This window comes from Talpa europaea, assembly GCF_964194135.1.
Source record: "Talpa europaea genome assembly, chromosome: 9".
Taxonomy (NCBI): Eukaryota; Metazoa; Chordata; class Mammalia; order Eulipotyphla; family Talpidae; genus Talpa; species Talpa europaea.
This window is the reverse complement of record NC_140076.1, coordinates 73,191,547-73,215,975: the sequence shown is the minus strand read 5'-3', so window position 1 is coordinate 73,215,975 and position 24,429 is coordinate 73,191,547. Positions and strand designations below refer to the sequence as shown.

The 24,429-nt window shown below is 39.2% G+C and overlaps 1 protein-coding gene across 7 annotated transcripts in view; it reads left to right on the top strand.

Moving 5' to 3' along the window:
* The window catches only part of MAPK9 (mitogen-activated protein kinase 9), a gene marked incomplete at both ends in the record, with an annotated part of 38,457 nt that overhangs the window by 2,895 nt on the left and 11,133 nt on the right, over positions 1-24,429 (top strand). For all 7 annotated transcript variants that reach the window (XM_084243633.1, XM_084243631.1, XM_084243629.1 and 4 more), the window contains 4 exons: positions 9,013-9,142; positions 11,699-11,757; positions 15,068-15,206; positions 23,641-23,806. In XM_084243633.1, the coding sequence (XP_084099759.1) occupies positions 9,013-9,142; positions 11,699-11,757; positions 15,068-15,206; positions 23,641-23,806 (494 nt within the window). The remainder of the gene's footprint in view (positions 1-9,012; positions 9,143-11,698; positions 11,758-15,067; positions 15,207-23,640; positions 23,807-24,429) is intronic.

The following is a 24,429-nucleotide window of genomic DNA, read 5'->3' as shown; positions in this document are numbered from 1 at the left end:
GAAGATAAAACAGCCCAAATATCCATTAGCACATGAATGGATACACAAATCGTACTGTATTCGTACCTGTAATATTATTCACTGTTAAAGAATGAAGCACTGATATGTACTTTAACATGGATGATACTCAAAAACATGCTAAGTGAAAAAAGCCATTCACAAATGGTCAAATATTATATGATTCCATTTATATAAAATATCCCAAGTATGTAAATCCATAGAGACAGATGAAGATCGCAGGTAAACTGGATCAAGGAAAAGGAGGGTAAGGAGAGCAGCTGTTTAATGGATATGGATTTCCTTCTGGGGTGGTAAAAATCTTTGGGCATTATATAGATATGTTGACTACACAACACTGTGAATGTACTAAATGCTCTAAATAGTTCACTTTTAAGTGGTTAACTTTTTGTTGTGTGAAACTCACCCCAATAAAAAATATTTTGAAAAAGAACATTGCAAAATGCCTTAAGCTAAGGATATTTGTCATTTTTGTTGAATATTTAATTCCTGTATTGTAAATACTATAAAAATGCAGTATTTTCATGTAGTACATAGAGTGTGCTGTAATTTTCTCATAGTAGCTTGAGCATAACGGAACCTGAACTGTAATTTCACTAACTCTTACTATTTTTATTTAAATGATTTTATGACAATAATATTATTTGTAGAAGTCGCTTTCATTTCACTTATAGAAAGGTATGAAGAAAAAATTGGGTAAAGGCTAATGTGATTCTAAATATCATTTCTTACAAATCCCCATTTTCACTGTCTGGGTTTTGAGTCTAAGGAAAGATCAAAACTGTAGTTTGCTTTTTTCTGCTTAAGAAAGATGTGATTAGCTTGAACTTGTTAAGGCAGCTCTTAATGAATCCACACCACATAGCTGATAGTTTATTTCATGACATTTATTGTCCTTTAGTTCTCTTACCTTTGTAACCCAAGCCAGTCATCCATTAACAAATAAAAATTGGGTCAGTTTTACTGGCTGCAAGTCAAAAGAGTTGAGCCTAGATGGTTGGAGAGCTGTTTTGCATTATTTATTGCTACTTTCTCACGGAATTGGCTTCTTAGCTGGGGAGATGGATTACTGCTTCCTGCTTTCCTTCTGAACTTGAGGCTTTGTGGGCCCACTGAGTTACAGGGGTGGTTATGCTGTGATAGTTCTGAAATTTACAGGAAAGAAACTTTTCCCAAGATAATTCCCCCGAATGTCTTCTGACAATTTTTTCCTGACTCTATTTTGCACAGCATCTTGGATATTGACATTATGCTAAGATCCTTACTAGAAAAGTATTCTGTACATAGGCACAAAGAGAAGTCTTTTAACTCATCTTGCTGTTTGGTTAGAGGAAGAAATTTATTAAGGGTACCTACCAATCAGACCCCTTTCTTCCCCAGCAGTATTGAAGAACCTAAGCATCCCCATCATCGAGCAGTGATTTCCATATCTGTTCTCTCCAGTGGTCCTCTTCCATCACCAGCTGTATCTCCTGGTTGGATTCTCTCCTGAAACCCCCCAGTATGTCCAGACAGTGTCTGTGGTCTTTAAAGTCTTATATTGTTTATGAAACCTCCCCACCCAGATAATCTCTAAATATGCTTGGAGTAGAGCCTTCTCTCTTTTTAAATCCTGATTGATATACATATATACCCACACTCCAGAAATGTAAAATGATAAATTTGTGTTTCAAACCAATAAATTTGTGGTAATTTGGTATAGCAACTATAGTAAACTACTACAAGGGGCATGTGTGTGTTTACATTTTTGATATATGAAATGCCCTAGTAGCAATAATGCGTTGTTTATAAAACCAATTAATCATCTATTTAAACTAAAGCTTTATAAAGACACAGGGACAGATGTGCAGGTAAATGAAAGTGCAGGTAGAACCAGTGACTCTTACAGGATTAAATGGAAGAGCTGGGATTGGAATAAAATATTCTTCCTCGCAATTATTTTTACAATTATCTTTGATTTATTTGTTTCTGTTTGTGTTATTCATTAAAAATGTCAGTAAAATTTATTAGGAAGTAACTTTTTTGAACTGTTTTATCATTTTGAAGTACTCATAAGTATTGACTAAGTTATATAGTAAAATTAAGTAATTCAAGATTTTGAAGCTCTAATGAGAAAAATGTGCATACATTTCTTTCATATATCTTTATTATGTATGAATATATATCTATATATGAATGTATGTCATCTATATATTTAGGTTTTTTCTTTTTAAAATCTGTAATTGTTCAACCAAACAATAAAGACTGTTGGTTTTATGAATAGTCCTATTAAGTGTTTAACTTTAAAAAAGAGTACCTAATATAAGACCTTATATTAGGTCTTAGGTGTAATAGTTACAGCTGTAGCATAAAATAAAATAGTTGGTAGAGCTCTTATTTCTTTTTGCTTCCTCTAGTTCTATATATGCAGGAGCACTGGCCTTTTCTTACATTGTTTTATTTTCTCTCTATTAATATAAATAAATAGAAAGTGTCCAAAACAAAATTTCTATGGTAAAGTAGATAATGTGGTAAAAGACACAGAAAGGAGAATAGATGTTTAAGTTCAACTCTGTTCCTCAGTAGTTGTTTATGATCTTGTGCAAATCTTTGTGTCCTTGTGGACTTTCATATTGTCACTCCTAAAGTGAGTGATGTGGAACTTCTATTTTAAAATGGTAGATCAAATAAAGAACAGGAGCACAGAATTCAGTGGATGAGCAAATTTAACAAGTTTATGAATAATAAGTAATTGGAACAATGCAGGTAAAACAGCAGCGGAAGTGAGAATAAATAGATGAAACATTTGCAACAAGGAAAAGAACCTGTCAACAGTAGAACACCAGAGGGGCAATGGATATTGAGATAACAAATACAGAAAATGAAGATAAGACAGGTGGCTAGAAACAGGAATATTAAAGTATGTCTATGAAAGAAAAAACTGTGCTAGTTGATTTCCAACATTCCCACCCCACTCCTGTGCTCAGCACTTGCCCTTGAGAATGAATAGGTGAGAGAAGAATTATCAAGTCAGGATCCAAGGAACAGCTGAAGGCTAGTGAGGGAAATCCAGGATTTGGAGCTCTCTTTCCCTTGAAGGCATTTAAAACATCTGGAGTGAGCAGGTGAGAGGTTGAATAGTGCTTTGAACTGTCTTGTGGGGTTAGGAGATAGATTGGAATCCAGAGCCCTCCCAAGTGACCAAGTGAACTTCCTTGCTTTGAACTGGGACCAGTAAAGGGCTGCATCCTAGAAGTAAGGATGAGCCAGAAAGAGACAGGCCTTCGCAGGCTCTGCTACTCAACTTCATTCAAATCATCTCATTTGTTGACTTCAAATTGCTAGCGCCCCCATGTACTCAGCAGGCATAAATGTAAATTTCCCCGGAGTAAATACTGGATATCAATTTCTAGATAGAAAATAGTTTTGCAAGTACAAGGTCCAGCACATAATCAGAAATAGCTTGGCACATAAAACTAGCCAGCATGCACAAGTCCAGCATAAACAAGACAGCCACAGGTTGATATTGATGGAGAGATGAAAACTAAAAAAATAAAAACAGAAACAGAAAGTCTAGAGCTAAAAAATACAGCACTTGGATTATGTATTAACAGATGGGTTTAACAGCATTAAGATATAAAGAGGGAGTTAGTGGTGTAAAAGGTCAGAAAAATTATCCAGAAGAAAGCCAGAAGAAACAAAAGGGTAGAAAAATTTGGAAGGGCCTCCCCGGTGGTGCAGTGGTTGAGCACTGGGTTGCGAAGCTGCCCGCAGCCTCTGCAGTGCCAGTTCGATCCCCGGCCGCCCGGTGAGGGTCCCACATGGCGCGCAGACCTCTCCTGCCGCCCGCTGCTCCCCTCAGCAGTGTACTTTGGTCCTTCTACCTGCTCTGCTCCCTGCTTTGGCTCTGGTGAATTCTCTCACCTTCCTGCGCTTCTGACTGTACCCAGTGCTTGTATAAATAAATAAATTTTAAAAAAATAAAAATTTGGAATAAAGATTTTAATTTTCTATTGCTGCATAACAAATTATCACAAACTTAGTTCTTTAAAACAACATCCATTTACTATAATCTCACAGTTTAATAAGTCAGAAATCTGATGGGCTTGCCTACATGCTCAGCATCTCCCAAGACTGAAGCTCTTTTTTTTTTTCAAAGATTTATTTATTTATTTATTTATTTATTTATTTATTTATTTATTTATTTATACAAGCACTGGGTACAGTCAGAAGCGCGGGAGGGTGAGAGAATTCACCAGAGCCAGAGCGGGGAGCAGAGCAGGCAGAAGGACCGAAGTACACTGCTGAGGGGAGCAGCGGGTGGCAGGAGAGGTCTGCGCGCCATGTGGGACCCTCACCCAGGGTCCGGGGATAGAACCGGCACTGCAGAGGCTGCAGGCAGCTTCGCAACCCAGTGCTCAACCGCTGCGCCACCGGGGAGGCCCCCAAGACTGAAGCTCTTAACTGGAGGCTCATGGGAAAGAATCTGCTTCCAAACATATTCAGGTCATTACCGATCCCAAGTCATTGCAGCTGTAGGCCTGAGGTCCCCTTTCCTTGCTCTCTGTCAGCCAGGGGCCACTCATTCCTTCTTGTGTTACCTCCTCCATCTTAGGAAACAATGGCATGTCCAGTCCTTTTCAGAATTGAAATTATCTGACTTCCCCCTCTTCCTACCAGTCAGAACAAACTCCCCCCTTTTGTTAAATGAATGATATGTTTACCTGAGTTGCAGAACTCAGGGTCAGTATTCAAAAGAATCAATTGCGTGTTTAATTACTAGCAGCATATGGAAAATGCAAATTTTAAAAGGCTACCATTTTATGTAAAATAAAGCCCAGCACATGTTTTAGTATATATGTGTGTCTATATAAAACAAACTGAAAGACCTGTGCAAAAAAGCTATCAGAAAAACAATGAAGGAAAATTATAGTTGGCTATATCTGGTTATGAATTATATTACTATTATGAAAAAATCTCAATTTTCAAACTTAATCTATAGATTGATTGCAATATAAATCTCAGCAGTCTTTTAAAAATGATAGTAACAAACAATTCTAAAATTTAGGTATAACCATAAAAGTTAAAAAATGGTTAAAATACCCTTAAAGAAAAAAGGGAGGAAGATGCACTCTGCCAAACGTGAGATGTTCTGTGAAATTGATAATTAAGATGGCATGGTGTTGATGCAAGAAGAGATAGATAATGTAATAAATAGCCTGGAGATGGAACTATATAGATAGGGGCTTCTAGCTTATGACAGTGGTGGCCTTACAGAGCACTGGGAAAGGACAGTCTTTGAAATGAATGAACATATGACAATTCCTATAGAAAAAATGAAATTTGACCCAATCTCACATTATATACAAAAATATCAACCTCAATTACATTGCTCTAAATGTGTAAAGTAAAACAATAAAGCTTTTTGAATAAAATACAGAATTCATTGTCTTTGAAGTAGGGGAAGACTTCTTTTAAAGAGACAAAAAATCATTCACCATAAAAGAAAATATTAATAAATTTATATCAAAGTTTAAGAACTTCTGTTTGTTAAAATTACCAAGAAACTGTCAAAATATTCATAGAGTGTAGAAAGGTAGGGCCTCCCTGGTGGTGCAGGCAGTTGAGCGCAGTGCTGTGAAGCTGTCCACAGTCTCTGCAGTGCCTGTTCGATCCCCGCTGGCCACGGAGCAACCCACAAGACAGGGCAGACCTCTGACTCGCCTGCTGCTCCTCTCAGCAGTGTTTTCCATCAATCTGCCTGTTCTGTTCCCCGCTCTGTCTCTGAATCTTCTCACCCTCCCGCACATCTGGCCTGTACCCTGGTTCTTGTATAAATAAATAAATCTTAAAAAAAAAAAAAAGAAAAAGAAAAAGGTTCTTATTGAGAATACATGAAGAACTCCAATCAATAAGATAAAGACAAAACCAAATAGAAAATTTGTTGTTGTGAAGAGGCTATCCAGTGACTAAAATATATTGGTAAAGATACTCAATGTCATTGTTTATCAGGGAAATGCATAATGAAATATTGAATCCATAATGAAATATTGTACACTTTAGGATGGTTAAAAGTTAAACTGTTGATAATGTCAGTTATTGATGAGGATGTGGAGGGTTCTCATATAGCTTTTGGATAAGGACTTTTCAGCCACTGCTTGTGGGCCTAGAAACTAGTAGAATGAACCAGTTTGACACTGTCTACGACAAGGGATTATATGATATCTGATTCTTAGCTATTTATCATCAGAAATGCATGCATAGGGGACCAGAGTCATATGCAAGAATGTTTATGAACATTTTTTTTTATAATTGCTTGCCTACTGAAAATAATTGAATAACAACATTGTATCTTCATGCAAAGGAATATAGCAGTGACACAGAATAACTTATATGGTGAATGATTATCATAAGTTGGTAGAGACAGTTTCACAAACCAGGCAGTAAACCATGGGGCAGGGGATCTTAAAGATGGATGTTTAACTGGTAAGAAGCCAGGAAGTGATTACAGAAAAAGTCAAAAGTAGTTAACCTTTGAGGGACAAAAAAGGCTAGTGATCACTAAGAGGAGGTGTGAGGGAGACTTTTGGGATGCTGACAGAACATGACTTTTTGTGACAAACAGTTGCACCAATGAACAAAAAAGGAAGCAAGAAGTGTCTGTTAGACAGATGTAAGCCACCTCACCAGCAAGATTCAGCATTGGAAATCAGTGACATTACAAGAGAAAATTGATTTTGTACTTAGAAGAAAAACTCTCAATCAAATGTGAGGGCAGAGTAAAATCATTTATCTTCATTGCACTTTTCTGAGGAAATTCCTTGCGGATGTACTCCAATAGGAACATGTTTAACACAAGAAATAGTAGAGGCCAGAAAGAATCCTAGGATGATAGCTGTGCAGCAGGCCTTTAAGAAACACCAAGAAAAATGTCTCCACAAATAATGAAATAGATTCTAAACAAACAATAATGTAAGAAGCTAGGTGATATGGTGTACTGGTGATAGACTTTTTAAGGGTATATTTTTCTTAAGAAAAATAAGTTTATTAGAAACTTGTTGGAGAGAAGTTAGAAAAAGTAATGGTCTAAATATAAAACACATTTCAAAGGACATGATTGAGCAGTTGATGGAATGTAAGAAAAGTGAATCCATTTGACCTTGAGGCTGGAAACACTCTCATTCTCTTAGGAGTGCCAGCAAGGATCATGTGATCTTAAGTAAATGAATTATAATCCCAGCTCTGCAATTAGTAATATTTACACTCTAGATATTAATTTTCAACTTTTAGACATATCCAAAGGGAGAAACTCAGAAGACTTAATTATAGGGATTGAATAAGATGTTAGCAAACTCGACCATTCTCCACAGTCCGGAGGGAAAACGAAGGGGGAGAGTAGAAAGCTGAAAAGAAAAGAAGTGGAATGTAATCTTCTCATTTCACATAATGGGGAGGGAGTCAGGAGGTTCCTTTGAAAGTTGATGGAACAAGAAGTTTAAGCAAGGGTAGACAAGGAAGAAAACTAAAAATAATATGAGAACAAAAAATTGGAAGGAGTTGGAGATTTCAGGGAAGTGACTAATCCTCAGTTTTCATAATGGAGAGTGAGTAAATAATTTCTAAAATTGATAATTGAAGTAGTGATAAAAGTTACTTGAAGTTAAGAAGTGACCACTAGAAGTAAAGTCAAAATAACTGAAAGTGTTTGCTCCTGGAATTAGAGTTAGGAAAAGGGAAGCAGATCTCTGCTCATTTGCTCAGAATAGGTCCACTTGGTTCATTTTGGACAAAAACTTTTGAGTCCAAAAAGTGGTTCTGTTTTCAAATTCTTGAGACTGAGAAATATTTGTAGGTAAAAATACATATTTGTGTACATGTGCATTAATTTGTTTTGTTTCACAAATGGATTTACCTTTAACATTTTATAACTCATATGAATGGTGCATTTCATATAGGCATGTAAATGTACATAAGAGTATACATGTATACATAATGTAAACTGAATTAAAGAAAAAATACTTCTAAAGTAACATGAAGTTTCTAATAGTTCTTAAGCAAATGTCACAGTGGACAGCCTTCAACTTAAAAAAGGTTGAATTAAGTTGGGATTATTTAACTAGAATTCTTATTAGGAGTAAGTAAGTGTTAATAGTGTTAGAAAAAGAATAGAATAAATACAATCAATAATTTATATATAACTCTTAGGTTCTCAAGTGTTCTCATGCAGCTTTTAACCACTAATGAGTAGCCAAAAAAGATAATAGTGACACCAGTGGTACTATTAGCACTATTTTGGAATCTGAAAATATACTATCAGGTTACTAAATTTTCATGTCTCTTATTGGGAGGAAAATGAACCATACATTTCAACTGGGAACTTGGATGTCATTTCTAATCACAGTCTCTAGAAGATTTTGTTCATGAAGATACAGTTCTGGTAGACAATATATTCATGTTTGCTTACATGAGGAATTTTGTATCTTAGGGATTTACTTGCGCTAAGATGTTGGCTGCTCTTTTCTTTTTAGAGTCTTGGGGGGGGGAAACGCTATCAATCAAAACTTAGATTTATTATATTCTTCTCATGAGCTCATTTCTCATCAACTATATCCTTCACTGATATTCCAAAATATGCTTATGTTTTATTCTATAATAGCCAATGACTTTTTTTTTAAAACTTACTGACATATATAAACTGAAAATTTAATTTCTTGAATGGTCTTTACATGCTCTGTAATAAATTATTTGGTTCTGAACCTAATAATCTCAACTAATATAAATGAGAAGTCAACATACAAAGAATTGCTGAATCTTCACCACAGCTGCTGTGTCCATGCCTCTGTGGGGGAATTCAACCCTTAGCCTTGCTCTTCATGTGCAGAAGTACCTTGAGTGGAAACAAGCAGAAAGACTTCTTTATTTGTTACTCATTAAGATTATACACTAAATAGACACTTTGTACTGCTATATCTTCCAAAGCCATTCTAATAGACTGCTTATATTTCCTAATTATAGTGCTGCTTTTGATACAGTACTTGGGATAAATGTTGCTGTCAAGAAACTAAGCCGACCATTTCAGAACCAAACTCATGCAAAGAGAGCTTATCGTGAACTTGTCCTCTTAAAATGTGTCAATCATAAAAATGTAAGTTGTATCCATGTTTCTCCTCTGCATACTTTAATATTGTCAATGATGTGATAATCTGGGTATTTGGAGATACAATGAATTTATACCTAGGGTAAACTAGTGATTAAAACAGATCCCTAGTTACATTTTATTGATAAAATTCTTCATTGGGGAAATAGAAGTCAACATGGGGCATTTTAGGTCACTTAACAGAGATAGGAATGTCAAATGACCCAGAGCCCATTTGGTTTTCACTATTTCTGATTATATAAAAAGTTGACTTAACAAATTAGGAAATAAATTAATTTTTTTTTGAAAAACGTTCTATAAGTAGCTTTTTAATATGAACTTGTAATATGAACCTTACAATTTTAAATAAGTGTTATTAGATGATGTTATGTTGAAATAGCTGTACCTGGTTGTGCAGCGGTTGAGCGCTGGGCTGCGGAGGCTGCCCACAGCCTCCCCAGCCCTGGTTCTTTCCCCAGTCGCCAGTGAGGATCCTACCAAAAAAAAAAAAAAAAAAAAAAAAGCTGTACCTGGCATCTCCACAGATATCAAAGCACTGTAAATTTTAAGGTATTTAAGAGATTTAACAGCATGTCTCTAGAAAATGGGGTACTCAGGCACAGCGGATAGCCTACTGATCTCTGACCATTATTTTGAGCAAGATTTTGACAACTTTGCCATGTTATAAAATCATAAATGTCAGTCTGGAAGGGACTTTAGAGATAACGCCATGTGACCCGTTTCTGTTGGGAGAGGATGAGTTTTTAAGATTACACTCAACTCTGTATGGCTCCCTTAATTTTAACATTTATGCTGAATCTACTGTAGGGACATTAAATATAAAAAAAAGATAGATTCATTCTTTTGAGTCTGTAGTGTGAGTTTGTTTTAGTTTGTCCAGTCCAGTGCATTTTTAATTTATGTGAGAAAAAAATTGTTTTAATTCAAACAATATAAACATGAAAGCAAAATTCCCTGAATTATGCTATCCACAGATTGGTCCACATTCCTATGCCTAAATATACACACATAAACAAGATCATTTATGTAATTATGCAGCATGTTTTTTTCTATCATAGAATATTCACTAGATCTCATACATAAATGTGTATAAATATAAATCTTTTTTAAATCACTATATAGTATAGTATTTGCATAATAATTTATTTAGTCAATCACCTACTGTTGGGTGTTTAGATTATTTCCAGTTTTTTGCCACCATAAGCAATGAACATCCTATAATGTTTGCCACTATACTGTGATGAACATCCTTATAACATTCATCTTTACATTTGCCCAGGTGAATTTCTTAGCAAGAATAATTTAAATGATTCTTAGGTTCTCAAGTGGTCTCATGCAGCTTTTAACCACTAATGAGTAGACCCTTTGCTGGGTCAAATGGTATGCAGGCTGACAAGTATATGCTAACAAGTTGATCCGCGAGGAACACTATTAATTTTGCACTTTCACTCAGGGTCTTTAAGAATGTCTTTTACTTCAAAATCTCCCCACACAACATATTGGTGATTTTTTGTTTTACTTTTACCAATCTGATAGATGGTAGCTTGAATTCGTTCCATACATTTATTAGCCAATTATTTTTATTTTTTGAGAATTTGTTTGGCATAGCCTTAGTCTGTTTTCCTTTTGAACTATTGGCCTCTGCTTTATTTAGAGAAGAGCTTTGTCTATTAAATCTATCAACCCTCACTTCTTTTTCATTTGACCTTATTTACGTGTTTTTTTCCATAATGATTTCTTTTGTTTGGTAGGTTTTGGTTCAATGTAATCCTAGTTTTCTTGTCATACTTAGAAGAGATCTTTCTATACCAGGATTATAAAAATGTTCATCCATGTTTTAATGTTTTATGGTTTCTTGTTTTGTATTTAAACCTTTGTTCCATTTTGAGTTTATCTTGGTATAAAAGATTGAAGTATGGATTCAATTTTCTTTTTTCCTTGACAAGCCAACCACCCCAACCCTGTATACTGAATAATTCATCTTAATCTGGGTCATTTGAAATGATTAATAGTGTGTGTTTGATGTTCAAGCAGTGGAGCTCGTTGAACCACAAGTAGCCAGGATGGAGGCCTGGGTTGGGGTTAGTTCTAAAACCCTTTTGAAGTAAATTTATAATGCTATGAGGCCTTTCCTCTTTATCATATCAGAAATATAAACTTAGTCTTCATATTTCAAAAGTCTTTTATAAATTTGTACATAATAATAATATTTAAGTTTTCAGAGTTAACATGTTGCTTTATTTTGTCTTTTTCCACCCATAATTTGTTTCTTATGTTCAGAGCAGGAAAGACATTATTTGTTAAAATCCTAGGGACCTTAACAAAGTGATTTGATTATAAGTGCACTTATTTCCAAGTTGAGAATCCTAATTTAAATTTTTTCAGAGACATGTAATGGAATGTTTTGGAAAAAGCAATAATAATCAATATGAGCACTGTTGTGATTTTTTTCCAGTTTTAATACATTGTTAATGTTACAATTACTTTATATAATCAAATAGAGTCATCTGACATGCCTAGATATAATTACTTTTCTCTTTTCAGATAATTAGTTTGTTAAATGTGTTTACACCACAAAAAACTCTAGAAGAATTTCAAGATGTGTAAGTATCATTTTTATTCAGTAATGCACTTTCACCAAAGACTGAAAATTTAGAAAAGAAAGTAATTGCTTTTTATTTCCTAAAATGTAGGTAGTAGTACATTTTTAATGATATTCTTAGCCATTTTTTTCCTGTGGAAGATAAATGTTAAGGAAAATGGATACTCCATATTCAACTCTTTGTGCCTATTTATCATTTCCATAACAGATGAAAGATAAATGAACATAACTCTTCAGAGTAGACATTGACCATTAATGACATGATCTGCTTTACTGAAATATAAAATGTTTTTTCTCCAGTACTCTGAAAGTCAGGGTTGTAGGATGCAGGTATCTCTAATTATTTGAAATGGTTAATCCATTAACTATTTTGTGTCTTGAGAATACTAAATACAATTATCTAACTAATTGTGAGATCAAATATTAATTTATAATGTTGAGATACAGTGCCCAACTCCATCCTAAATTTATTTGCTGTATTCATTCTTTCAACAAATATTTCATTGGTAACCATGTGCTAGGCATTCTTGGACTTGGTTTCCTTCTTGACTGAAACAGGTAAAATCCCTTTTATTACATAAGAGTAGTAGGTGGTAATGCTCCCTCCTAGATCCTGCCAGGACAGCCAGGAAAGATAGATAATCAAGGAAAATGAGATCATTCACTAAGGTGAATGAGTTGTTGAGAGAGTGAGTTGTTGAGAGGCTCAGAGTCCTGGGAATTAGAAGTCAGGTTGTGTTTGTAGGGTGGTTGGGGAGAGACCTTACTGGATTGGTGACATTTGAAAAAATCCTTGAAGGAACTAAGGGGGTTAACGCTACAGATATTTGGGGGAAGAGAATCAAGATAGAAAGAACAGGCTGTGGGAGGAAGTGGGAGTGGAAACCTGCCTGATGTGTCCTAAGAACAATATGAGGCTGGCAAAGGGGAGCGGAACAGGGTGGGCTCAGAGGAGCCAAACGCTGTTGGACCTCTGAGCCTTTGTAAGGATTTCCTGAATACATTCAACAGGAGTGAGTTTACCCAACTTATATTTTTAATGGATACCTGGTTTCTGTGTTAAGAGCCCACTATAAGGGTTGGGGGCACAGGAGGCTGGTTGGGAAGCTATTAAAACAATACAGATGAGAAATTTAGTTGGCTCTGTTTAGACAGAGAGGTAATAATAGGGTGAAGGCGGGAGATGGGATGCTAAAACTGTTTTGAAGGTAGAGACGCAGTTCTTGCTGTTACAGAGGACATATAGTGAGAGAATGAGAGGCATTGAGAAAGTCAGCTGGAATTCTGCCCTGAGTGTCTAGAGGATAAAAGTGCTTTCAATTTTTGGAGGTGGGATGGAATGAGGAGTGTGGTCTTTAGGTCTGAACTTCAAGATGCCTGTTGAATATCCATGTGGAACTGTGAAGTGGACAATTAAGTAAATGATCCTGGGGTTCAGGAGAGAAATTTAAAGCTACACGTTTAGGAGATGTTATGAGTGATATTTAAAGCCTTGAGACAAGAGACTGTCACCAAGAATGTGAGTGTAGTGAAAGAAGAGTAAGCCAAGGACCAGGTGCTCTGTGGTCCAATATCAAAATGTTGGGGAGAGGAAAAGGGCATAATCAGCCAGGAAGATAAGAGGACGGTTTCAACAATAGTGGTGGTGGCGAAAGCCTAATCAAAATGGGGTTAAGAGAAAATGGGAGGGGCCTCCCCGGTGGCGCAGCGGTTGAGCGCTGGGTTGCGAGGCTGCGCGCGGCCTCTGCGGCGCCGGTTCGATCCCCGGCTGCTCCCCGGCCACCAGAGGAGGGTCCCGCATGGCGTGCAGACCTCTCCTGCCGCCCGCTGCTCCCCTCAGCAGTGTACTTCGGTCCTTCTGCCTGCTCTGCTCCCCGCTCTGGCTCTGGTGAATTCTCTCACCCTCCCGCGCTTCTGACTGTGCCCAGTGCATGTGTGAACAAAACAAACAAACAAACCAGCAAACAAATAAAAGCATGCCTCTATTAAAAAAAAAAAAAAAAAGAGAGAGAGAAAATGGGAGGGCCTCCTCGGTGGCGCAGCAGTTGAGCGCTGGGTTGCGAAGCTGCCTGCAGCCTCTGCAGCGCTGGTTCAATCCCCGGCTGCTCCCCGGCCACCGGAGGAGGGTCCCACATGGCGCGCAGACCTCTCCTGCCGCCCGCTGCTCCCCTCAGCAGTGTACTTCGGTCCTTCTGCCTGCTCTGCTCCCCGCTCTGGCTCTGGTGAATTCTCTCACCCTCCTGCGCTTCTGACTGTACCCAGTGCTTGTATAAATAAATAAAAATAAATTTAAAAAAAAAAGAGAAAATGGGAAAGGGGCCTCCCAGATGGCACAAGGGGTTAAGGTGCAACCTATGAAGCGGTCTGCAGCCGCTGCAGCATGAGTTCCCCATGAGCTACCCACATGGCGCAGCAGACCTCTCCTGACTCACCCGCTGCTCCCCTTAGCAGTGTATTTCAGTCAATATGCCTGTTCTGATCCCCACTCTGTCTCCGGTGAATCCTCTCACCCCCCCCCCCACACCTCTGGCCTGTACCCCAGTTCTTGTATGCATAAACAAATAAATAAATAAATCTTTAAAGTAAATAAATAGGAAAAAATAGAAAAGATGAAATATTGCAATTTACAGCAAAATAGAAGGCATTCAAGGGAATTATATTCAGTAAAACAAGTTAGAAAAACAGATACTAGATATTTACATAATGAACAATTCAATAAAGCACAATATTTATAAAAACTAACAGACACTAATACACTAAACAAAAGGTTTCTGAGATTAAGGGGGAAAAAGAAAGAGTCAAAGGAGTATAAAGAATGGTGGTGAGAAAAATAAAACTAGAGAATGGGGGATGAGTATAGATACCTCTTTGGGAGTTTTGCTTGCAAAAGCAGTAAAAATGGGCTGGTAGCTGGTGGGAAGAATGTGGTGAAAGGTTTTCTTAAGATAAGAGAAATAGTATTATATACTGGTAAGAATGATCCAATAACAACAATTTAAGATGTAGGAGAAATTAAATGTATGAGATTCTATTCACTATGATACAAATAGTACTTTCGTTTTCACTTGAAAAACATTCTTTAAATTGTTTTTATATTCTTTGGAAAATTTTCACAAAGTTCCATTGTATTTGTTTTTTTTTCCCAAGATACTCTATAAATATTTAGAGAAAGCAAGTTATGTTTTTACATTAGCCAGTACACTGATTATCAGATAGGGAGTTAATAGTTTCATAAAAGTTCTGGTTTAGTAATCATAAAGGGATTTTGGATAATTTTTATGTGGTACATGGCTGATTTTTTTTCTCCTCAGGTATTTGGTTATGGAGTTAATGGATGCTAACTTATGTCAGGTTATCCATATGGAGTTGGACCATGAAAGAATGTCCTACCTTCTTTACCAGATGCTTTGTGGTATTAAACATTTGCATTCAGCTGGCATAATTCATAGAGTAAGTAGTGACACCATATCTATTTTTAAAATCACAGTCATTTTGTTGTGCTAATTCTCCAGATGCAAAAGAACTTAACATTAAAAAAAAAAAAACTTTTCAGAGTTGAGTAAACTATGAGACCATGTTATGTTTCCAAATAATGTTGAGACTAGAAAACACTTGTGGGGCCTCCCCCACAAGTGCTGTGAAGCACAGTGCTGTGAAGCTGTCCACAGCCTCTGCAGCACGGGTTCGATACCCGGCCAGCCAGGGCAATACCCAAATGGCACAGCAGACCTCTCCTGTCTCGCCCACTCCTCCCCTCAGCAGTGTATTTCCTCAGTCTGCCTTTTCTGTTCCCCTCTCTGTCTCTGGTGAATCCTCTCACCCTACCGTGCATCTGGCCTGTACCCCGGTTCTTGTGTAAATGAATAAATAAATCTTTAAGAGAGAGAGAGAGAGAGAGAGAGAGAGAGAGAGAGAGAGAGAGTCTAAGAGGTCTCTAATGCTTTAAAAAAAAAAAAAAAAAAAAGACTTGTGGTGCCCCTGGTTTAACTGGGCCTGTGCACATGCTGGAACCACATGTGCTCCAGCTGCTCAGTATAACACTGCTAAGGAATTGCTTTTAAGTCCAGGGCCTGGCTCACTGACACCTGATTCCTGACCAATGTGCTGTTATTTAAAATGCAGGCTTTGCTGCCACCAAGTGTTTAGTTAAAATAATAGAAATTCTGTTGGCAAATTTGTGCTAAAATATTGATACTACTGCTTTCTTAAATTAAAACTAAAGACCAACTTACCATTCTATTTTTCTTCCTAAAATTTTCATAGACCTTCATATAAATTAAAGCATTTTTAGTAGCTCTTAAATATGTTTTGTGTTATATTCATGTTCCAGAGTAAGTTCCCAGATTATTAGGCCTTATTATGCTAGTCCTGAATAATTCTATGACAGGAAACATTTGCCTTATTTGTTTCTCCCCTCTTGGGCCCAGAGACTCTTGGGGACATGATGCCCTCCTGTTCCTGGAGGGAATAGAGCAGGGTCTGTGGTAGAATATTCAGTCCCTGCAGCTTGTGCCCCCTTAAAGGGGGTCCTCAGAAGTGTTTTGTTTACCCAGCACAGTAAATAACTCCCTGAGCCAGCTGTCCATCCTTTTCATCACCCCACTGGGTTTCACCACTCCCTCTTATCTTGTACGCTCCTGTTCCGAGCATTCTTGGGCCTGCCAGCTAGGCTTTGTGTTTGCTGTGAAGGTATCCCATGCCTGTTGTGGGAAGGTAGATGAAGCAAATAATGAAAGACCTTGTTCTTCCGATACCCCAACTCCAACCCTCCAATCCAGGTCCCAAGAGATGATGAACTGCATGAAACCTTTAGTAAAGCTTAAAACCTTTAGTCTTATGTCAACTGTCCACCCCAGTCCATCTTCTTTAGTATGACTTCAACATAGATACACACTGTCAGTTTTGCTTATTAAAATGATTTCATACTAAATATAAAATTTATTATTTGAAAAACACCCATAGTCCCACCACTTTTTATTTTATATAATTCGAAAATTTAAAAGAAGTGAAAGTTTTGGGCCTCCCCGGTGGCGCAGCGGTTGAGCGCTGGGTTGCGAAGCTGCCCGCGGCCTTCGGGGCGCCGGTTCGATCCCCGGCTGCTCCCCGGCCACCGGAGGAGGGTCCCACATGGCGCGCAGACCTCTCCTGCCGCCCGCTGCTCCCCTCAGCAGTGTACTTTGGTCCTTCTGCCTGCTCTGCTCCCCGCTCTGGCTCTGGTGAATTCTCTCACCCTCCCGCGCTTCTGACTGTACCCAGTGCATGTATAAAACAAACAAACAAACAAACAAATAAATAAAACATGCCTTAATAAAAAAAAAAATTTAAAAAAAAAAGAAGTGAAAGTTTCCCAGCCTGTGATGGCAGTTGGCTGGGCTTCCTTCCTTCCTTTATGCTCATGCTCTCTTCTTTCTTATGCTAACACCAACATATCTGTTTATACCTAGGTCTTTTTTTAACTTATCTTGTACATAATTGTTCTGTAACTTGCTGTACAAGTTGGTTGATTTATTTATTTTTTATCAAGGATCAAACAGTTTACAAATTCTTAATGTAAAAACAGAGTTCCTACCTCTTTCCTCTTATTTCTCTCTCTAGAAGCAAGCTTTTCACTTCTTTCAGCTGATTATTTTAGTGTTAACTTCTGTTCGGGAATAGTATGATTAGCTCTCTATGTGTTCATCTTTCATCAGTGGGAAGTACTGATTAAATGCTCTCTCCCCTCCCAGTCTTTGCCCACTCAGTTTCCTATTCCCTATTCTCCTGTATAGTTAAAATGTAATTAGGTTTCCATCACTATCAATATGTATTTTCATCATTATGACTGTATTTTTCACCTCCACCTTATATTTTGTACCATGGTTGTATTTCTTTTCCCTTCAATTTTTTTGTCCCTGGAGCTAAACAACACCTGTCTTTTGTTAGAGGTTTGGCCATTTTTGTTTTCTTTTGTTTTTTTAAGGAGTGAGTTATTTCCTGTGTTCTTATTGCTCATTTAACCCTAAACTTTCTGCAGGGTGTCTCACTCTTCTTCTTTTTTTTTTTTTTTTAATTTTTTTTTTTAATAGAGGCATGCTTTATTTATTTGTTTGCTGGTTTGTTTGTTTGTTTTGTTTATACATGCACTGGGTACAGTCAGAAGTGCGGGAGGGAGGGTGAGAGAATTCACCAGAGCCAGAGCGGGGAGCAGAACAGGCAGAAGGACCTAAGTACATTGCTGAGGGGAGCAGCGGGCGGCAGGAGAGGTCTGCGCGCCATGTGGGACCCTCCTCCGGTGGCCGGGGAGCAGCCGGGGATCAAACCGGCGCCGCAGAGGCCGCGCGCAGTTTCTCAACCCAGCGCTCAACCGCTGCGCCACCGGGGAGGCCCGTGTCTCACTCTTCTTTCAGGTACCTAGAGCATCCGGAAATCTCTTGGGAGCTTCAGTCCTCCTCACGTATGGACCGGCTGCCCCATACCTGATATGGGGCGGGGGGTGGTCCTGGCATTTTTGGGGAGATTTCCTTCAATACTCTGGTGTTGGAGGCCTTGTTTCCCGACCCCATCTCTCTTTTTCTAAGGTTACTTCCTTTGTAGGGTAGAATATATCCTCTAAAATCTTCTCTAGGAGTGATGCATGGGAGGTGAATTTTTTGAGGGCTCAAATATATGAAGCTCTTTCTTTCTGCCCTGTCACATGATTAATTGCTTGGTGGATATAAAATTTTCAGTTACAAATGAATCACCTTCAGAGCTATAAATGAAGTACCTCGCTGTCGTATGACTTTTCAACTTTTAATGCCAGCAAAATGACAGGTCCTTTTTTTTTAAGATTTATTTATTTATTTATACAAGCACTGGACACAGTCAGAAGTGCGGGAGGGTGAGAGAATTCACCAGAGCCAGAGCGGGGAACAGAACAGGCAGACTGACGAAATACACTGCTGAGGGGAGCAGCAGGCGAGACAGGAGAGGTCTGTTGCACCATGTGGGATCCTCGCCGGCAGCCAGGAATCAAACCGGTGCTGCAGAGGTTGCGGCAGCTTCGCAGCCCAGTGCTCAACTGCTGCGCCACCAGGGGAGGCCCCTTTATGACAGGTCCTTTGCAAGTGCCCTGATTTGGGGTTTTTGTTGTTGCTGGTTGGTTGGTTTGTTTTTTATCTCTGGAAACTTTTAAAACTGTTTTTTTATTCCTTGTATTCTGAAACATGATGGAAATGCTCTTGTTGACTGTGGTGGGCACTTTATGGGCCCTTAAGCCTAGAAGGATGTTCATAGAGTCTAGGAAATTTGTACTCTTGCAGAATGCCCTCTTTACTGTGTGCTTTATTTTCTCTCTTCTGAAATACCAGTGAGTTGAAGCTGTTTTTATCCTGAAAGTTTCATTTTTATTGCATTTGTTCTTGTTGCATGAATACACTATCATCTCTCTGAGGCAAAATTGTTGTGAAGTGTTTTATTGCTTTTGCTATTGTTTTTCTCTCCCCTGAGTTTCTTTTTAAATGCATTTGGTCTTGCCCTGTCATCAGACTTTCCCCAAAGGGATATCTGGCGATCCCTTGTCATTTAATCCTATTTAAGACTGAAACACTGGAAGGCCCAGTTGGACCCAGCCAGTGGATACACTTGGCAGTTGGAGTGCCCCCTGCACATTGTTGTTGGCCTGTGAGGTGAGAGTGTGTGGGAAAGGCCAAATGGGAAACTGAAACTGCCCCCTCAAGCTAGTAAAAACAAACTGCACTGTAAGGGGGTGGGAAGAATGAAGATTAGTGCCACCATTAAAACCTGTAGAATGCAACAATTGTGGTCCCTCTCACATCTCAGTTTAATTTACTAGCCCAGTGCTTAAAGAAACTAGAAGGCCCCTAAACAAAGACTGTAGACAGTGAGACTTAACCAACTAGAGTCCTGACTGCACCTGCCATGCTGGATGCAATATAGTTGCTAAAGCAGGTCAGTAAGGCCTCTGGCATGGTAAATGCATTCCTCCATACTGAACAGAAACCATTCGCACTTAGAGGGATGAACAATAGTCATCTTTCACTATTTTGTCTTAGGCCTATGCCATAACATGGTTGGAAGAGTTCTAAATCAGCTCTCTGTTTATTACCTGGCCCCCCTCTAAGTGGGTGAAGTTGATGATACTTGAGTCTTGCAGTTTAAAGAACTAAGTAGTAATACAAATGTCTGCTCAGTCTACTCGGATCCCAGGGTACAGACACCAAGTAAATAGCTCTAGGTAGCTATGGGGAAATCAAGGCAGTTCACACTTGTAACAATGTGCAGGATCCTACCTCCTAGGACTCCCTTTTCAGTCAGAGGGGTCTGATCTAAGAACTAACCAGGAATGATTTATGGGGTGATGCTCTCACCCCGCATTTCCTTCACTCTTGCCCTTTTTGGTTACTTATTTTTAGGACTCGTTTGCTACTCCAGGGATGCTCTAAGGCCCCCCCCATTAGAAAATAAAACATTATTTTAACTTTTTTTCCCCTTGGTTTGGGTGTTTTTCAAGGTTTGAGGAAGCAGAATGCTCTTTATCATCTTGAAACTGAAGACCTAGCCTCTGGTTGTTTATGGAAGCTGATAGGAAAGTGTTGGGGAATTAGGAAGCCCTCAGGAGCCCCCAGGGCCTCTGTAAGCACCTCCCAGTTGGCAAGCATCTGAGCTGGTAGACAGCCTCCCACACTCCTGGGCTTGAAAGGCTGTTCACATAATGGAGGGTCCTGTTTGCATTTTATTATGATAATTTCCACTAGATGGCAGTAAAGTGTGTTGTTCCAATAAAATCGGTTTAAGAGCAATTTTCTTATAGATGGAAGTAGCTGGAGATGGACCTGTTTTCTAATTCTCTCAGTTGATGTTAATCAACCTTGCTCATGTGGCTATGCTAAAATCCAAGGCCAGACTGAATTTCAGGAGCTGCTGGGTGGTAAAGTTTATACCTTTTTAAAGTTTTGAAAATTCCTCCTCCTAAAAAGAAAGTATCTGTTGATGTTCCCACCATGGGTGGGTAGGGGGGAAGGTAGGGGAATCTGTTGCTGCTTCTCCCCAGCATGGATGTCACCATTCTTTTTCACACAGCCTGCTAGTCTCACAAAGAGACTAAAATGGTTCCTTCTCTCTCTCTTTTTTTTAAATTTTGTGAAGTTGAACATTGTTTTATCTGTTAGTGATTTGTATTTTAAAATGCCTGTTCCTGGGGCCTCCCCAGTGGCGCAGCGGTTGAGCGCTGGGCTGCGAAGCTGCCTGCAGCCTCTGCAGCGTTGGTTCGATCCCCGGCTGCCGGTTGAGGGTCCCACATGGCGCGCAGACCTCTCCTGCCGCCCGCTGCTCCCCTCAGCAGTGTGCTTCAGTTCTTCTGCCTGCTCTGCTCCCCGCTCTGGCTCTGGTGAGTTCTTTCACCCTCCCGCGCTTCTGACTGTACCCAGTGCTTGTATAAATGAATGAATGAATGAATGAATGAATGAATGAATGAATGAATGAATGAATGAATGAATGAATGAAAGAAAGAATGAGTGAATAAATAAATCTGTAAAATAAATAAATAAGATAAAATGCCTGTTCTTGCTGTATTCTTTGGTTTTAAATAAGCAAACTGAAAACACATTGGTTTGCCGTAACTCACCTCTGCAGGGGAGAGAGTTTCTAGTCTGAGTGTGGGCTGATCTTCCTCAGCTTTACTTTGTGCAGAGTAGTAGCTACAGGCCAGGGACTGCCCTCAGCAGTAGCTCTGGGCCCAGAACATCTCATCAGGACACCAGGGGAGAATCGCGTCTTCACAGTACCCTGGACCCAACTAGAGTCACAGGGCCTGGTAGGAATTAAGTGTGTATGTGTGTGTGTATGTGTGTGTGTTTAGCTGAGGTAGGTAACATTGGTTATTTTAAACATTATGTACTTCTGATTTATATTTTACTGAATCCAGGAAGTTTAGAAAGAAGCCATTTCCCAGTAGTATAACATAATTTTAATTTGTGATTGTCAAATGATTTTCTGCTTATTCTGATAATGCTTCACAGCTATCGTTGTCACGAGTCATAATCTGTGCCCATTTGTAACAAGTCAGCCAGGAGGTTTTAGTCAGTGTGAGACCTGAAGCTTCACACACAGGTCCTACTGTGTGGCATGACTTGGCATTTTGACTTTGCAGTGGAATAATACTCTTGTGAAAAGAATGAATATGGATTGTTTAGAAGTCACAGTTTTTAGGATTACTTGCAGATTAAAGTTCTCAGGCAAAGTCACATTCCTGTGGCCTGAAGAAGGGGGTTCATTGTGGGGGATCAGCATGAAGAAATACCCTAGCACAACTGCCGAAGTTGTGTGAAAGCACTGAGACTATAATGGAGCAGATGTCCACTCAGCAAACATTGTTGGGCTAAGTTCTGAGAGCTGAGAGCCCAGCCAGGGCCTCCTCTCAGAAAACCTGCATAGGAGAGGAGGAGGAGAAAACGTCACAGTGGTATGTGTGGCTGGTGGAAGGGAGAAAGTGAAGGGGGAATTGGGATTTCTGATCAAGAAATTCCTCCAAGGAGGGCCTCCCCGGTGGCGCAGCGGTTGAGCGCTGGGTTGCGAAGCTGCCTGCGGCCTCTGCGGCGCCGGTTCGATCCCCGGCTGCTCCCCGGCCACCAGAGGAGGGTCCCACATGGCGCGCAGACCTCTCCTGCCGCCCGCTGCTCCCCTCAGCAGTGTACTTCGGTCCTTCTGCCTGCTCTGCTCCCCGCTCTGGCTCTGGTGAATTCTCTCACCCTCCCGCGCTTCTGACTGTACCCAGTGCATGTATAAACAAAAAACAAACAAACAAACCAGCAAACAAATAAATAAAGCATGCCTCTATAAAAAAAAAAAAAAAAAAAAAAAAAAGAAATTCCTCCAAGGAGAGGGAGAGCTATGGGAAGATTCCAGGGGCAGAAAATTCTGGCCCTGTGCTGTGAGTATGCCCCCACTAGCCACACGAGGCTAGTAAGCGCTCAGAATGTGCTGTCAGTGCATCTCAAAGACAACACCAAAAATGAGTGCAAGATACTACAATTTTTTTGTTGTTGGTTATATTTTAAAATGGCACTATTGGTGCCTCCCCGTTGGTGCAGCAGTTGAGCGCTGGGTTGCAAAGCTGCCCGCAGCCTCTACAGCGCCGGTTCGATCCCCAGCTGCTCCCGGCCACCGGAGGAGGGTCCCACATGGCGCGCAGACCTCTCCTGCCGCCCGCTGCTCCCCTCAGCAGTGTACCTCGGTCCTTCTGCCCGGTCTGCTCCCCGCTCTGGCTCTGGTGAATTCTCTCACCCTCCCACGCTTCTGACTGTACCCAGTGCTTGTATAAATAAATAAATAAATAAATAAATAAATAAATCTGGTGAATTCTCTCACCCTCCCACGCTTCTGACTGTACCCAGTGCTTGTATAAATAAATAAATAAATAAATAAATAAATAAATAAATAAATAAATAAAATGGCACTATTAATTTTACCTGTTTCTGTTTATTCTTTTTAAAGTGGCTACTAGAAGACATAAATTACATATGTGGTTGACATATTTTTGTTGAATTGTGGAAAAGAGTTGGCATATTAAGGACTGCAGGTGGGATGGGACGATGGGAAAAAAAGAGGGGTGGAGGGAGGAACAGGCAGTGTAGACACTCTGAAGGTTTTCAAGCAAAGGAGTGTCATGAAGGTTTCCACATGATATGAGAGCCACCGCCTTACCTCTTCAGGTTAATTTGTATTAGTGTCAACTTAGGAGTAGGGTTTTCCTAAATTGTTCCAATAATCACTTCTCACTATCCTTCTCTAGCATTCTGGCATATTTCAGTGGTCACGGGCTGACCTCACAAATCCTTACCAATGCGAGAGTGTTTATTTAGCATGCTATGGCTTGTTTTCCTAACTTAAACCATTTCTGTTTTAGGATTTGAAACCTAGCAACATTGTAGTCAAATCAGACTGCACCCTTAAGATCCTTGACTTTGGTCTGGCCCGGACAGCATGCACCAACTTCATGATGACTCCCTATGTGGTAACACGGTATTACCGGGCCCCTGAAGTTATCTTGGGTATGGGCTACAAAGAGAATGGTGAGTACAAAAGCAAATGAGATGTTTAAAGATAGTGCTGTTACTGGTCATCACTGGTTCAATTTTCTCTTTCCTGCTGACTATGTGAACTCTAATGCTGGGACTAGACTATACATAGATTATCATAGTCCACAGATAAGAAATAATTAATTTTGCATTTCCATTTGTTAAAATCATTCACTTTTTAAAATTTACTTTTGAAATAGATAATTGTGAGCATTTATGAAATACAACATTAAAAGTCTACAAATACTGACTATGCAGCTCTGTGGGAGCACCCCCATGTAATCAGGAGCATCCAAGGCTTCCCTGGCCCCTCCAGGTCTCAGCCCCTAAGGGAAATCATTACCCTGATTTCAGCACCATATGTTGGTTTTACTTATTTTTTAATTTGTTATAAATGTATTAATACATTTCTCTTTTTGTGTGAAATTGGTATTTTTTTTAACATCAAAGCTTATTCTAGCACTATTAGAACTCTTTGCCAATTGTCGAAAAGAACTAAATCACATTTATGTGTTCTTAAAAAGTCTGAAATTTGCCCACATCATCTGACATGAGTCTTGCTTCAGGTTTCATTAGTTCCTTTATAACCTGTGATTCCTCTCAAAGAGATGCAGCTC